Consider the following 17640-nt stretch of genomic DNA (forward strand, 5'->3'; position numbering starts at 1 on the left):
ACACGGTTATAAATATTAATCACGCTGATACTATGCCCCAATACTAGCGGCCCCGTAGACCAATGCAAAACAGAATAATTGAGCAGACTTGAGGCATAATTCCTTCTCTGAGTGTGTGAATACACGGTGAGGTCAGAGGGCTCGTCTCCTGTCAGTCTCGGTAATAATAATGGAAAGAAAATGGCTAACTGCTGCCTCTGCCGAGAGGAGACAATAAGTAAATGTTAAAGATTTCATTACAGTGGAGCAGTTCATGCTTTAGTCCTCAGGAAGAGAGGAAGAGTAGAAAAACGCATTTCGCAAGGTTGTGCTAAATAAATGTGTGTTTACTCTTTTTCTCCAAAAAAAAAAAAAAAAGAATGCAATAAACACCTGAAAATTCAATTAAAAGTAATTAAAAATTCAAATAAAAATAATAACTTACAGGAGAAACAGGGCCCAGTTAATGAAGAGTATCACCCAGAAAGAGAAAAGAAGGCCAAGGTGGGGACACGCTCTATCCCTCATATTGGTTCACATACTCTCCCCTTTAACAGATGAAGTCACTGAGGCCTAGAAGCTTCACAGTGTCAAAAAGCTGAGACCCAGGCAGTGGGGCTCCAGAGCTGACTCTCTTTACTCCTGCACTCTGCTGCCTGGGGGCTAGTGAGTTGGAATGCGTAGGCATGGCTGATGCAGCGGACACTAACATGGGGGTCCCTCAACCACTTGTCCCAGAGTCACCTGGAAGGTTAACAATATGCAACTTCCTGGGCCCCAAGAAGGGGGTCACATCCACCAATCTAGCATCTCTGGAGTCTGTGCCCACGCATCTTCAGCTTAACAAAGTTCAACGGTGATGAATAGGCACCTTCACATTGAAGGACCACGGCACTTACTGTCTTCTTGCCATAGACTGACCACCTCTCCACACATGAGGATGAGTTTCTATATAATCTTTTTTATTGTGTTCCACCATCATTTGCCAGTCAGCAAACATTCTTTGAGACTCTTCCTTAGAAGGTTCTGTGTGAGTCTCCTTGGGGTTTGGGGAGCATATACACTCATAAGACATTCCTGATTTTCAGCCACTTGCCCCTATAATCCATTCTCCGCACAGCCTTCAGTTTTCTTTCTTCACGGCACTTACTAAAATTCGTATTTGTTTGTTTTCTTGTTTCTGTTTGTTTTCCCCCATTGAACTTTAAGCTTCTTATAGATAGGACATGACTGGCTTTGGCCACCGTTGTGTCCGTAGGACCTAGACCTCACACACAGATACCAGCCACCATGTTGAATGAATGAATGAATGAATGAACAAAAAATAAGTGAATGCATTTCTAGTCTTAGTGGAAGAGGGACATAAATGTATGTAGCTATTATAAAAGCAGCAAACGAGAAATGCAGCTAGAAATGGATAGGATTGCATTTCAACTGTATGAAATTTGGGGAATTCCTGGTACATGGAATGGCATGGGAAAAGATGTAGCGGCAAGAAAGTATTAGAGAAAGATGAGAAACCCAAAACTCTTCTGTCAAGACTGCAACATGCATGAAGGGGAATCGGAGCCAGGGGACAGATGACAGCCTCTAAAGGCCAGGCAGAAGTGTTTTCTAAATTATTTGATAAGAAATAAGCCACCAAGAGTTTCTGAACACGGTAAGTCATAGATCAGAGATCTGTTCATTGGCAGCAGTGTCCCGGTAAACCGGAGGAAGGGGATTCTGGAACAGGGGCCTGAGGATGCCTTGTCTCCCTGCTCTTTTCTGCTCCTAATCTCTCTGATCCCCAAGTGTGGATCTCAAAGCTACAACAAATACTTTCACATCAAGCAAACATTCGTTCTTTCTGTTTTTACAATCCTATGAGAACAAACACTTCAAAAGCAAACACGTGAAAAGAATACCAGTAAGATGTGAAACCCTGTACAGCCTGCGAGTTTGAGAGAAAGGAAACCCAAAGGAGGCAGAGTTTCCGAGCTGCTCTCGACTCATCCCTGGCTTTTCCTTTTTTCCTTTTGACATCTGTGATGCTGATGCAAAATCTTTGGCTACAGATTAGACCTGGAATACATGACCACCACAGTCCCCTTGCCCTGTCTAAGAACATAACATATTGATTGCAATATCTTCTATTCTAAACCTGGATCAAGTCTCAGAATCCTTCTTAACACAGGTTCTTGAGACCGTCACAACCGATGGAAGAAAGTTGGCTCCTAAGACAAAACCTATTTGCCATTCCAGGGGCACATTTGTCCCCCCCACTCCCCACCCTTTGTAACATCTGCTCAGGACTGACTCTATCCTGATGTCTATAATCACATGTGCCATCTGCTTCTAAGCTAAACTGGACCAAAATACAACCATCATGATCTTACTTAGAACTTTGTTTTCTTTCCCCATCATTACCTGTCAAGTACGTTTGCTCATGAATCTCGGTGATACTCAAGAGTTCAGCATTCTGTTGTTGGCAGCTTCTCCTCGCCTGGTGCCAAGTTAAAGCAGATTTGGAGTTTATCTGGTAGGCAATGCCAGTCAGCGGGTCTTTATTCCATAAGCTTTCACTGCCCTCAACTATAAAAGAAGTCAAGTGCGATTGGCTGCATTAGGCATAGAAGAGACTTTCAGGTAACAATATTTCTTAAACGAGTCTAGGAGCATTTTTGCCTGAAGCGTATTTGTTTTCCTTTCTTTTCCTTTACTTATTTTTTAAGTGCCTATGAGATTTTCTTCACTCCTCTGATGAAGAGTGGAAGTTTTCAAAAGATCGATTGCAACTCATTCTTTTCAAATGCCTATGAAAGGAAAGAGAGGCATTGTCTTCCCATTTTTGTGTTGGGATGTTTGGGATCAATTGAGTTGGGAACTGAGGCAAATGAAAATATTAAGAATAGAGATGCTAATCCAAATTCCTTAATCTAGAAAAAAATATAGGGGAAAGAGAAAAGATATAAATCTTCTCTCAGCAAGTAGATAGTTTGCCTTCACATTCTAGATAGGTCTTTTTAGACTGAAGGCATGGGTCTTAGAAGGCAAAGTCATGCACTCCACCACCAGGATGACTGGACCTACACCCAGGCATGGTCACTCACTACTGGTTTGTCCTTAGTTCTGAAGCCTCATATCCCCATCTCTAGGATGTATTAAATCTGTGTATCCCCAGATCCTAGTAGATGCTGATTGTTAGATTGTTATTTTCAGAGTAAAAAAATCATTTTTGAGCTTATTTTTACCTTTTCTATTTTATGATTCCCAATATACTCTATAAACTTAGTTGTACCTATGAAAGGCCAATAGTGTCAATGGATAAATATAATTTATAGGTGTTACTTCTAAGATGTTTGGGAAATTAGTCAACAAATGAAGTATTTCTATGTGCTTAGTGTTATAAAAATGTCCCTTTTCTCTTCTTAATAATATAAAATTCTACTTAAAAATTCTAGGGAGTAATAATCTCTTTACTTATTTGTAAGGAAGAGAAATAATCATGTAATTTCTCAAGTTTTCTGAGACGTGTTCAACCTGCCAAGAAGTTGGCCAGTTTCCCGTAAGCATATAGCCTATGCTGCCATGAATCTTTGTATGTGACAAGAAAGTGACCTTTTTCAGACAAACAACACACACTAGGATATGAAACCTGTGGTTCCATGGCACATCAAAGAGGAAGAAAAATCAAAATTCCATTCAGGCAACAACATAAAAATTTCCAAGATCTTTTCATTATAAAATTACTATATGATTACATAAAAATAAATTTGAATTGGTAATGTTTAATTTCAGTGATCACAATCTGAGATCTTACTAGTTCCATACCCAAAAGGATTCTTCTCCATGTAAGTGAGATCATTTAAATGAGACTGACTTGAGGGTTTTTTGAAAATGGAGATGTTTTAAAATACATATTTTTAGAAATTCAGAGGTCTAATATGGTAGAAAATGTGAGACACAAAACAAATAAACCAAAAAAAAAAAAAAAAAAAAGGGATAATTTTCTTGCCCAGGAATGGAAGAGAGGGGATATACATGACCCAAGAAGGAAATGCTATTTAGCTCTTCTCTTCATTTAAAGAAAGTATATTTTGCACTTTAGATCAAGGAATTAAAATCCATTTCTTAATGAGTGTAGAGGTTTGCTGACCCTACTCCTCCCCAGATTGTTCCAATTCCTGCAACAAACCAGCACAACTGATTTGGAGAGCTAAAGTTGCAAGCTATGGAGAACTGAGAGAAAGGGTTTTTTCCTTTTCCTGTTCTCATGATACTTGAAAATAGATGTCTAAACAGAAGGAAAACATTACAATAAACAATGCAAAGGACCACAAAGAGCACTTATTAAAATGTCACTAGGTCAGTAACTGATACCTCATCTTCCGTATTAAACCCGCTACTTTAAGGCTAATAGGAAATAAAATGTTCTTTTTTTTTTTTAAGATTTTATTTATTTATTTGACAGACAGAGATCACAAGTAGGCAGAGAAAGAGAAGGAAGCAGCAGGCTCCCTGCTGAGCAGAGAGCCCAATGTAGGGCTCCATCCCAGGACCCTGGGATCATGACCTGAGCTGAAGGTAGAAGCTTTAACCCACTGAGCCACCCAGGTGCCCCTAAAATGTTCTTTTGAAAGGAACACAGAGCAAGGAAAATGAAATAGATTGGGAAATCACAAAGCCCTTTAAGAAAGGCATGAAATGTATAATATGTTCTTTAAATTTTTAATGTATATTGAAATCAAATAATTTTTTGATTCCCTACAGTTATTTTACTTTCATATTTATAGATAAATGTAAAAGTAATACATATATATAGACATTAAAGACATATAAAATATGAAGATATATAGTAAATAAAATATATATGTATAGGCTTTGAAGACATAAATTAGAGGTAATAATACTAAAAGATTATTCAAGAAAATACTCAGGATACAGCTCCAACACACATTGATCCCCAGGTTGTGAGATTTTTTTTTGTGGGTTTGTGTGTGTGTGTGTGTGTGTGTGATTAGTGACTAGCTATTTGTCTTCCATTTAATGATTGATTAAATCGTACATACCTTCAACAACTCCTTCATCAACACCACTTAAGTGTGAGATGCTAGTTAGACCCACAAAATCCACACTCCCAAGAAACTTCATGATAATAGATTCAGAAAATACCCTTTCTACTAAGTAAAGGTGAAAGACAGTCCTCAATCATTGGAAAACAAGTATTTCTTTATCTTAGGGGGAAAAAAATAGCTTGATTCCAACAAAAAGCCATCTAAAATGAGGTTGGACATCTATAAACGTTTCACAGGAATCAAAACTCTAAGAGTTGTTATAAGAGAGGCAAGTTCAATTAATTTACCCAACAACAGGAGAGGAGTGTCACTATGAATGGGAAAGCAAGCCTCTTTTTGTAGTTACTCACCCAGAACATAGGGACTGCACAAAGGACAGAATTATAATAAATATATGGAGCTGAAAAATCAAATTTATTTTAAGTGGGATTATAAATCAAAAGAGAGAAATAAGTATGATTCTTAGACTTCGGGATTTAACTTAAAAAACACTAAAACATTTTGTGAATTATTTCACAGTAGTGCTTGGAATAATGTGACTATATGTGGATGTGGGGTCCCCACAATTCAGTTGTAAGCAATGCTCTTGCAATTCCTGTGGCCTTACGACCATCCCGGACCACATCTTCACCCAGACTCTTCTCCAGCACCCATCCCTCTGCAGGCCAGCAGGAGAAAGTTCTGGGTAATAGCACAAAATGGGAGCTGTGTGATCCATAAAGTCTGAAGGAGCAAGAGGGCAGACAGTAAGAACTTTAGGGGGTAGAAAAAGGAAGGTGGTAGCTGGCAGCAGGCTGACGATGTAGGGTAACAGGGAAAGTAGAAGAACCTCTCCCTTGCCTCCTTCTTGAGTCCCAACCCCTTCTCCCAAGGCTGATGTCCTCCTCCGCTGCACCCAAACCTGTTACACTGTTTCTTTACAGATTCTTTTTTTTTTTTAAGGTTTTATTTATTTGAGAGAGAAAGAGAATGAGAGAGTGAGAACAGGTACAGGAGGAGTGGCAGGCAGAAGGATAAGCAGACTCCCCACTAAGCAGAGAGCCTGACATGGGGCTGGATCCCCAGACACTGGGATCATGACCTGAGGTGAAGGCAGATGCTTAACCAACTAAGCCACCCAGGCACCACTCTTTACAGATTCTTGAGTGTGGAAGGAACGTAGGAGAATTCTTATGTTCTGGCTGCTTTCCCATCAATACCATGCAAAGCTACTTATTTTGTATTACTGCAATAATAGGTTTTCATTTTAAAAATCCCTTCAAGCATAAAAATAATCCACTTCCATTTGATTCACAGCTACATTAAATTCAATGATACTGTTCTTAAATTAAATTTAAAATCATTAATATTCATTACTACGACTTTCAGGGAAAGAAGTCCTTTTCATTATATTGGCAAAAAGTCAGGAGCCCTTCATATCTCTTTTGTTCCATCAAACTATATACTTGTTTAAATTTTATTTTTGATCTATGGCTTAATAAAGGTAAACCCTGGGGGGATATTCAGTATATATTGTATCATAAACAGTATAATTTGTCATACAGTCTTAGAAAATAACAGATAGTAGCAGAAAACATTGAAGGAAAGAAGCAGTTGGCAGAAATAAAGGGGTCATGTGATGCAGCGTAGGGCTGAGGGTCAAAAGAACTGTGTCTGGGCTTCAGCCGGACACCTTCACCATCACATCTGCCCAGGGTTGTGGTAGAGTGTGACAAGTCAGTAAATGAGAAATAACTTTGAGGGGGAAAATGGTCTCAATAAACACAAGGTCTATCGCCACCGTGCTGTACTAAATGTGGCAAACTTTTCTTGGTGATAACGTTACTTACATTTCAAGGGACAATATCCAAATAGCTTGTCCGCATCATAGTCTGCAGTGGTCCCACACCACAGCCATCCGTCTGATCGTCCAGCACTTGTGCAATCTGCATACCACTTGTTTTCAAACTTGAATGGAAAGGCACACGTTGCCCCATTGGCATTGCCCAGCAGCGTGTACATGTCTAGAAAAGATACATTGATCACACTTACAATGTCAGTCAATCTTCTGACCCATGGCTTTCCAATAAGAAGGGTGCTGAAAGAATGGGGTCTTCCTTCTCTGACCACATTGGATATTTCCACACAGGGAATTCATTTCTCTCTGCCTTCTCTCTCTACCCCCATCGTTTGCTGAGTACACACAGCATCCTGTATTAGGAACAGCTCTAATACCACCTCATATCTGCTGTCTTTTAGGACAGATTTTCCTCTTTCTTCATGTGAGGCAAAAGTAGTAAGTTCTTCTGACACCTGTCTTAACTTTTGCATTTCTCCCAAAAAAGGGAAGAAGCCATTCTTCCTCTTGCTTGGAATTATAGAATGAATGACTCTCTAGATGGAAAAATAGCATTACAGCTGTGTAACTCAAACACACAGCCAAAAGTTAAATGCCCCCCTACCACTTCCTGTCAAGCTAGCCTCTATTGGAGTCCCTCAACAATGATTATGAGAAAGGGTCAGAATTTGGATATAACTCTCTAATCCACATCATGGAAAGAAAGCACTCAAAACCATTGGATATCATTGACAGTTAATATTTGTCTTTCTTTTTTTTTTTTAAAGATTTTATTTATTTGACAGAGAGAGAGAGAGAGAGAGAGATCACAAGTAGGCAGAGAGGCAGGCAGAGAGAGAGAGAGGGGAGGAAGCAGGCTCCCTGCTGAGCAGAGAGCCCGATGTGGGGCTCGATCCCAGGACCTGGGATCATGACCTGAGCTGAAGGCAGAGGATTTAACCCACTGAGCCACCCAGGTGCCCCAATATTTGTCTTTCTTAAAACTGAATTCAGACAGAGAAAATGGGAATCTCTGGGTTTACCTAAAAGACAAAATTGAAACAAATAAAAAATCATCATTGATTATAGTTTGGCTGAAGCCAAAGGATTAGAGAAGCTCAAATCTCCACCAAAACCATACCACTCCCCATAGCCACATTCTCCAAAATATTTAGTGTCTCTGTAGGGACACCCCCTGGGGAAACAATAACCTTCTACAGAGAAAATTTGTCCAGGATAAAAACACTCTTTTCTCAATTAAGTGTTTTAGATTCTATGACTTTAAAAAGTCCCCCAAAGGCATCTCAAAATCCAATTTAGACACTATAAAATTTGTAAAACATACAGCACAACACCTAACATATACTAAAATCATAACGCACATTAAGTTCCTTACCCTCTTTCCTTTCCCTTTCCTCACTGTACTTATCCAGTCCCCCTGACAAGCTAGGTTTATTTTCATTTATCACAAAATTACTTTTTCGCCAATTAGCTAGTTGTTAGGAACTTCAAAAGGCAACTCTAGCTTTTGCCCCACTACGTTACAGGACCAGTTTTCCAAATCATATATTGTATAAGGAACATCCTGGATTTAGATATAATTATGCCACTCTTAATCACTAGGTCTCCTGTTCCTTCACATGAAGAAAATCTGTTAAGACCACCTCAGGGCTAGTTGTACTGTTCATTAAATTAGCCAAGAAATTTCCAGTGCTGGTTTATAGTTCTCAGTCAGAAATGGCCTTTTTAGGAGTAACCCAACTTATTTAACAAAGTCCTGATGAGGCCTAAAGAACCAAGTTCTATTCCAACCACTTCACTGACAAGTCATGTAACTGCAGTCAATTTTTCTTCCTCTATGGTCCAAATTCTCAGACAACACTCAGATCCTTCTAAGTCTGCAATTCTGATTTCATTATTCTAAAATAATCCCTGACCCCAGCCAGCTGTCTTCCTCAAGTTTTCTTTAGAGAAACAGACTCTACGTAGACCCTCTCTACGTTGTCTTCAGATCGAAGGTGTATTCCAGTGAGTAGATTCCAAGATCACTCTGAAGTGCTAGACCTTCTAGCAGAAAAAATCTTAAGTACCGAGAGAGATTTGGGGAGCAGGCAAAATGTGGTCAGTCTTCTTCCAACCACCCAGGTGCTCACAGAAATAACGCAATAGATTTTTAGACCTTTTCCCCTCTACCCCCATGTCCTTGGGAACCTTGGTATTTGCACTTTTGACAAGATTTCCTGGTGATTCTTAAACATGTAGTTTGAGAACCACCATCCTAACCCTATGCATATTCTTCTCAAATTAGCAGGAGAGCACAAAGGATGGTGGGGATTAGAAGTGGGGTCTCTGCAACTTCAGTGATATATTTTTAAATAAAATAAGAAGTCCAACATCTTAATGGCAATCTTCTTTGTTTGGAATCCCTCAATTAGGACTACTGTCCTATCTGTGGAATTTGACTCAGTCAAGTTTGATTCACTCTTGTCCTGCTAAAGTTTTCTATCAAGTTTCCCCTGTAAGGTTATACTACTTAGGCTGCTTCCCCTATAACTTCTAAACCTTCATTATGTTCAAGAAATGCCTCAGGATAGCCTCTTTCTGAACTCTTCTTCTCTCTCTTCTTCAATACCTACTTTTCCTTCTCTTCATAAAGAAGGAAAATGGGAAGCTGACAAATTGTGGCCTTACAAATATCTGACTCCCAGGCTCTGATGAGCTATGACAACGAGGTTCAACCAATCTTTGTAGCCTCAGTAACACAGTAATTTTGGAAACAGGTAATCTCTTCCTCTGACCTTGAGGTCATTCTTGATAAGACTTCCAAATAACCAAGTGTCCAAACCTGGAATGTGCTTATAACGTCATCTGATACAAAGAGGCTTTGTAAAAGGCTTCCAGTTCTGTTTTGTGTTATGTTGTTTCTGTCAAGCCACCAGAGAATGAAATTTGGCCAAGATAAGAGAAAACTAAATACTCTGGTTTTATTTAACCTTCAACAGCTTAAGGAACCAAATTCATATAAAATTATTTTCTGCCCACAGGTGTTACCGCTTTCTAAAATAGTGGACTATGTTGCATGTTAATTTATAGGCTAATTCCTTAGCCTTTCTAATCTTCTGATTAGTACAGTCTTTTAATACCCATAAGGTGACAGAGAAACATTGAGAAACTTAAAAGATCAAGGAATGTCAAGATTTCATTTTAGGCAGTCTGACTTGGGAAAGAATGATTTTCCATGGGTCATTTCTCTAGGGATAGCTTACACCAAAGGAAAAGAGACATCTGGTTAAATTCATTTATCACTACAACCAGATAATGTCAAATAGGAGGAAGCTTTTGGTCAAAGGCCAGAGTGAAAATTCATTTTTTAAAATCATAATCCATAGTTAAAAAAAAGCCTTAGCAGAAGTTACACACACACACACACACACACACACACACACACACACAGTCATTCCATTAATTATAAACAGCTAAAGTATCATTCAGTAATTTTTACTATATTTATTCACTGTCATTTTCTCATAGCACACAGAATAGTTTAAAACACAAACATAATCAATCAGTAATTCTAGCACAGACTAAAGAAGAATATACTTACTTTCTTGAATTAGGTTCCAACTACGAAAGATGAGAAAAATTTGACAGAAAGTCAAGATAGTCCATGTTTCTTACCTTCATAACCTCTAGAGCATAAATCATCTGTGGTCCCATAGATTTTCCATCTGCTCCATAAACCGGAACCCTTGTAAAGCATAATATTCTTTTCTTGTTTGTTGCCATAGTTAAAAAATAAATCTTCTCCCTTGATCCCCAAAAGTGTGTCATTTTTGCACTCCCATTTCTGAAGTTCGCTCTTCGGGTCACAGGCATACAGAGTGACAGCCACCCAGTCCGTTTTCGATGGTACCCCCACACATAATTTAAAAGCAACACTCATAAGCCGGGATTCAGACACCCATCGGAATTTCTGTGCTTCATTGTCTTGGTTGCAAACCGCTGTTTGCACTGCACTGGGACTTAATGCTTCCACACAGCGCTTGTGATCTTCATTATATATTAAAAATTGCTTAGTGTCTGTTTAAAAAAGAAAAAAAGAACAAGAAAATGTTTAAGTGGATACATGGAACAAAGAATGTTTTAGGTCAAAATTCCCAATGTTTCCATTTCCAGAAAACTTATGATCCCAGGAGAAGGGGGGATGTCCTTGAGACTGGAAAGAGAGAATGGGATGAGGGGCCTCTTCCCAGGCCCCAGCAACTGGCCAGAAAGACATCCTTAAGACATCCTAGTTCATTATGGGAGCATTACTAAAAGCCTGCCTTAAATGCACACAAATTTTAGTGTAGTAAACATAAAAGGTCGAGAGCAGAGAAAGAAATAATAACTATCTGAGTAAAGAAAATTTGGATATGAGGGACGCTTGGGTGGCTCAATGGTTAAGCGTCTGCCTTCAGCTCGGGTCATGATCCCAGGGTCCTGGGATTGAGCCCCATGTTGGGCTCCCTGCTCAGTGGGGATCCTGCTTCTCCCTCTGCCTGCTGCTCCCCCTGCTTGTACTCTCACGCTCTCTTGCTCTTTCTCTGGCAAATAAATAAATAAAATCTTAAAAAAAAGAAAAATTTAGATATGAATACAGTAAGCTGTAGAATTAGATATATGTGTACCCTGGAATAGAATTTTGAAATCTGATCCATTCCTACTCTCTTTGAGATAGAGGAAGCTCATACATAATTATTCTAATTATAATATTGGTGAGGTTTTTCATAACTTAAAACATAGTTTTATTTTAGGAACTTTTACCCTTATGTTTGGCAAATCTTTGAACTAAATGCTTTCTGGAGAGCCCTGCTAGAGAAGTGTTTTATTTTGTTCTGTTTTCCCTTGCAACAATAGATAACTTAATAGTGTAGCATCTAGAGCTATAAGTTAGTATCTTTTATATAATTTTAACTTTCATTTCATTGGCATACTCATGCTAGACTTTGTATAACAAAAAGATATAAAAATGTACTTGTAAGTGTAATAATTTGTCAAGTTCACAGTAAAGGTTAAGTAAATATGTTTTTATTTCATTTGTGGTAATAATTTGGACAATAACTACAAATAACAGTATTGTTTTATACTTATAATTTGGGGCTGGTAATTTAAATAAATATGTGTAGATGGCTTATACTTAGAGTACATAGCTGCTATCTGGCAAAACTAAACTTCCTCTTGCCAAAAGAAAGAAAGAAAGAAAGGAAGGGAAGGAGGGAGAGAGGGTGGGAGGAAGGAAGGAAGGAAGGAAGAGAGAGAGATTGAGAGAGAGAGAAAGAAAGAAAGAAGAAAAAGAAAAAGATCTGGTAAGCATATTTTTCCCCTTAAAACAGCATTCATGTAAAGTTTTTTCCTTTTTATTTTTTTTTAAGAATAGACAAATGAAAAGAACTGACTTTTCATTTTATGACATAAATATCAAATATTACTTCTAAAGATTTACTGAATTCCTTCTACACAAGTGTTCTTTCAAAATGAGCTGATAGAATTTCAGATTTTTGAGGGTCTGAGTAATTAGATCATTATTTTAAATCAAAGCATCCCAGTGAAATATAACAAAGTCATAAAAGTACCACAGCAGAGTCCTTCACCATTTACAAAACATTTTCATAAGCCGTATTCTACTTACTGTCCTCAACACCCCTGTCAGGTTAGCACCATTATGTTCTGAGATCAGTTCTTGGACCATCAGTTTAGGGCTTACGAAGATCTGTGCCTTCAAAGATTAGCTTTCCCTAGCCTGCTCCTGCATCTGCTCTTGTCCCACACTTGTTAGAAACCTCCTGCCTCTAACCTATCTGGTTTCCTAATTTGATGCCACTTTGAAATTTGGCCAGGCTTCCTCGGAATGGGGTTCTCATTTTTCTTGGTTTGATTTCTTGGAATTGGGACTCAATAGAGTCTCAACTCATAACACCTGCTTCTGTTGGTGTCTATGGAGTTGACATCTGTCAACTGAGCATGCGATGTCCCACCGGAGCCCCTCCCATCTAGCTGAACTCCTTCCCAGACTTGATCTCATCTTGTTGCTGCTTATGTCCTTGTGTGACAAGATGAGTAACTTTCTGCATTGGCAATAAAATAAAAATATTAATAATATGCTGTCTTGTTCATAATAAAACAGGAGATAGGAAAACAAAAAGTTAAAAAAAAACCCAATTGCTATGATCATTTACCTCACATAAATGTACATCTAGGTTCTTCTAATCTAAAATGGTAATGAAGTCTGAAAATTTTGTCATATAGATCTGTAAACTCAACTATATGGCCCTTTACATTTAATTTGTTTTCTATTCTGCCAATTGTTTCCCTATTGAGACTTATCTTCCACTTTTTAGATAATTTAGCTTAGTAACATCTCATCAACAGTAATATCTTCTGCATCATATGTCAGCATCACTGAACAGCCAACATTTGTTCATCACCCAAATTCAGTCATACAACCAGTTGGTCACCAGCCATTTAAGGTAAGGTGCTTGAAAGTTTTCATGCATAAATAGTGTTCTTCCTTTGGAGATTTGTATACTTATTTGACTTTCATTTCATGTACTTAATTTTCATCTGTAGTTCCATCTTAATTTTTCTCTAAATATCATGGCAAACGTCCAATCTTCTGTTTTTCATTAATGGTGACATCGTCCACTAATATCCATAAGCCAAAAACCTAGGACATCCTGGATACCCAGCTCTCCTTCACTTTCTAGAACAAAAGCAGAATCTACTGGCTCTACCCAAAAATATACTGTGACAATTTTGTGTCAGCATGGCTAGGTCATAGTACCCAGATATTTGGTTAAACAGCAGTCTGGATGTTGCTGTGAGGGTTTGTTTGTTCATTTGTTTATTTGATAAAATTAACATTTGAGTCAGTCAAATTTAAGTACATTATCCTCTGTACTGTGGGTGGGCCTCATCCAGTCAGTTGAAGGTCTTTAGAGATAACAGACAGAGGTCCCTAAAGAAGACAAAACTCTACCTCCAGATTGCCTTTGGACTTGTGCTACAATATCAATTCTTTCTTGAGTTTCCAGCCTGCCAGTCTACCTCTGTAGATTTTGTACTTGCCAGCCTTCACAACTGCAGGATCCAATTCCTTCAATATCTCCGGAAAGAGAGACAGAAGATGACGGATAGATGGATGGATAGATGATAGATATATATATAGATAGATAGATAGATAGATAGATAGATAGATAGATAGATGGATGATAGATAGGTATAGGGATACACACACATATAAACACACTCACATACCCTATTATTTCTATTTTTCTGGAGAACCCTGGCAAATATATATATTCTAATCCATTATTTTCTCTCTATCACTATGGCCAACACACTAGACCAAGCCAGGATAGTCTCACTCTGGTCTTCCTCTCTTTGAAATGCAAGCATCAAAGAAGATAACCCTTGAACTCCCAGCTTCCTGGGTGAGATGGGCCTAATTTGCCACCTGACTCCAAATTGCAGTACCTCCCAAATGTAATGGGTTGTTTCCACTTAATGATGTAGAAGAGTCCAATTTCTTTGTTTTAGCAGATTACCTGTGATATGTATCCCATTCTGGTTGAGTGCTTATTCCACCATCATTTTTTTTTTCTTTTTCTTCTACCTTGATGAGAGGTTTTCTAAGTTTGGAAGAGATTTTGTCTTTAACTGTATTTTCCCAAAACTTTAAATCCTTTAAGAGTGTGCTTTTGTACACAAGAGGAAAACATCAACCTCCACATCCTAGCTCCCTAGGGAGGACATGATCCTGTCCCTGTTCTCATCCACCACCTTCCAGCCACAAGGCCTTTCTGTTCCTCAAACCCTTCATTTCCACTTGAGAAACTTCATAGTTCAAGTTCCCTCTTCTTGGATGTTCTTTAAGGTCCCAGCTCAAGTGTCAAGTCCTTAGTGAGCAGATGATCCAAATTTTGCTCTTTTTCTATATGATGTTCATAACCATCTTAAAATATACTCTTTTTAAAAAATCATTTAGTTATGTTTTGTCCATGTCCTTTTACTGGAATGTAAATCCCACAAGTAGAAAGACTTAATCTTTCTGATTCAGGACTGTATCATCTCTTTTTTGGAGCAAAATATTCTGTCCACAAATATTAGCTGAATGCATGAAAGAACATAAGTTTAATATGAAGCATCTTGACTAATAACCCAGATACATTAGTTTATTTAATAACTGATGAATGGTGATGGGTATATTTCATGTTACTTCTTCCCCTGAAAGTTTATTTTTACCAAAGAAAAATTCATAAATTGTTTATACAAGGAGTACTTGGAAATGAAAAGTTTCTATTTCAATTCAACCTTATCTATTCTGGTTTCCTTTATTTATCTTTGACATTAGGGAGCAGGGCAAGTTTGATATTGTCTTTGCTAGACAATATAAGGAAATGCAACATTATCACTCTATGATTCCACAGTAATCCATTATTCCTCTCCCCCACTAATCAACATGGAGTTTTCCTTGTATCACTGGTCTCTGTGCAGTTGCTCTGATTTCTTCCTCTAAATGGAGTCAAGGCCTTGACCAAAAGATACATTGTGGTATTTTTTTTGCCACTATTAACCATACCAATGTTTTATATATATAAACATTCTGTTCTCTGTCTATACTAGTTATGTAATTATAATAGAAACAGCATAAAGCTAACAAATGAGGACAGTAGAATTGTTATATTCCTTTCTCTGCCATCTCAATTATGGGATTGAATGTGTGTTTTTCTTTCTGCTTTTTAAATACACATCAGAAATATATTTACAGAATTGGGGGTGCCTGGGTGGCTCAGTGGGTTAAAGCCTCTGCCTTCAGCTCAGGTCATGATCCCAGGGTCCTGGGATTGAGCCCCGCATCCGGCTGTCTGCTCGGCAAGGAGCCTGCTTTCCCCTCTCTGTATGCCTGCCTCTCTGCCTACTTGTGATCTCTCTCTCTGTCAAATAAATAAATAAATAAATAAAATCTTTAAAAAAAAAAAAAGAAATATATTTACAGAATTGAAGAGACCCATCTTTCATCTCTAACTTTATCTTCCTCACCTCAAATTAATTTTTCTTTTTTTTTTTTGAAGATTTTATTTATTTATTTGACACACAGAGAAACAGAGTGAGAGAGAGCACAAGCAGAGGGAGCAACAGGCAGAGGGAGAGGAAGAAGAAGACTCCCCGCTGAGCAGGGAGCCTGACATGGGGCCCGCTCTCAGGACCCTGGGATCATGACCTGAGACGAAGGCAGATGCTTAACCGACTGAGCCACCCAGGGGTCCCTCATATTAATTTTTCAATAAATATGTACCAGGCACTGTTTGGGTAACATTGTAAGGACAAACCAAAGACAACTTCTGTGCCCCACTGAGCTCATACTGCCTGTAGCTAATTCAAAGGCAGAAACCTCAAAGGTCAAAATACATACAGGAAAGAAGCAAAGTTTCAGTTCAATATCTCAAGTCAAAATAAGTGAAGACTAGGTAACCAATAACGTAAGTGTGAATATTCTTTTTTTTCTTTTAATACATTCCACACCCAGCAAGGAGCCCAATGCAGGGCCCAAACCCACAACCCGAGATCAAGACCTGAGCTGAGATCAAGAGTAAGACACCTAACCAACTGAGCCACCCGGGCGCCCCATGAAGGTGAATATTCTTTTCAGCACATTTTAACAGTTTTACATTTTTCCATAACATCAAGCAAATACTGAAATTTCTAAATTGACTAGCAAAGAAAATTAGGTTATTAAATTTGACCCTCTAGAGACAGAACCATTATATGCTCTATTTCCTTACACATTTGTAGACCTTCCCCATTATCGATAAATGAAATCCTGACTTGCAAACATGAAAAACGATCTTTTGCAAGATAGAGAAACTGGATACAAGGAAAATAATTGGATATTTTGTAGCAGGTGCTGCCAGAACCCTACTTATTTCTTCTTGCCTTTTGCCATTTCGGTGCATGCAAGCCCACTCCTCAATGTCAGCACAGCATGTCTGGGCCTGGGGTGCATCAAAAGCCCCTGTCCCCACATGCTGTGAAGGCAAGAAGGGTTGGAGAATGAAGGCCCCCAGGAGGAGCTCTTCACCAGTGACTGATGGCAGCTGATGAAGAAACAACTCCAATCCTTGGCATATTGGGTGGGATGACATAGTCTGCCTTATCACCCAGAGCATCCAAGCAGGGCTGAACTCCAGCTATCCACAGTGGCCATGGCTCCTACCCTTCCCGTCTCACCTCCCCACGCCTCTGTCATTGTTTCCTGGGACTGTTTCCCATATGAACGACTTCACGCCAATCACCATCAGAGATAGTGTCTTAAACAACCCAAACCAAGAAATCTGTCCCTAAGGCCTCAGTAAATAAAGGTAAAACCTACAGAGGTGTCCTGCAAGGACCAAGGTTAAGTGAAAAGCAGATATTTGTCATACACCAAGTACATGCAAAAAAACTAAGCCAAGCGCTGGGGGTAGGGGGCAGACTAAGGATCACACTGTTAGGTGTGGCAATATCAAATAAAAGAATAAAGGAAAAACTGAGAGTTATTTTAGTTTTCACTCTGATCCTTCATTTATTCACCAAATCTTCAGAGAACCTAATACTTTAAGTCACTGCATTTGGCCATTTGGGGAGGTACAAGGGTGAATCCAATATGAGTTATGACATCAGGAGAAAGGTAAGGGCAGGAGTAAGAAATTTCTCCAACTGGGGCTCCTGGGTGGCTCAGTGGGTTAAAGCCTCTGCCTTTGGCTCAGG

At 38.7% G+C, this 17640-nt stretch overlaps 1 protein-coding gene across 2 annotated transcripts in view; it reads right to left on the reverse strand.

Moving 5' to 3' along the window:
• The window catches only part of LOC111155528 (mannose receptor C-type 1), a 101218-nt gene that overhangs the window by 77627 nt on the left and 5951 nt on the right, over positions 1–17640 (reverse strand). For both annotated transcript variants that reach the window (XM_022515699.1, XM_022515698.1), the window contains 3 exons: positions 10531–10932; positions 6866–7039; positions 2389–2553 (listed from right to left, as the gene is read on the reverse strand). In XM_022515699.1, the coding sequence (XP_022371407.1) occupies positions 2389–2553; positions 6866–7039; positions 10531–10932 (741 nt within the window). The remainder of the gene's footprint in view (positions 1–2388; positions 2554–6865; positions 7040–10530; positions 10933–17640) is intronic.

Source organism: Enhydra lutris, unplaced genomic scaffold, assembly GCF_002288905.1.
Source record: "Enhydra lutris kenyoni isolate GAN:26980312 unplaced genomic scaffold, ASM228890v2 scaffoldscaffold42, whole genome shotgun sequence".
NCBI lineage: Eukaryota > Metazoa > Chordata > Mammalia > Carnivora > Mustelidae > Enhydra > Enhydra lutris.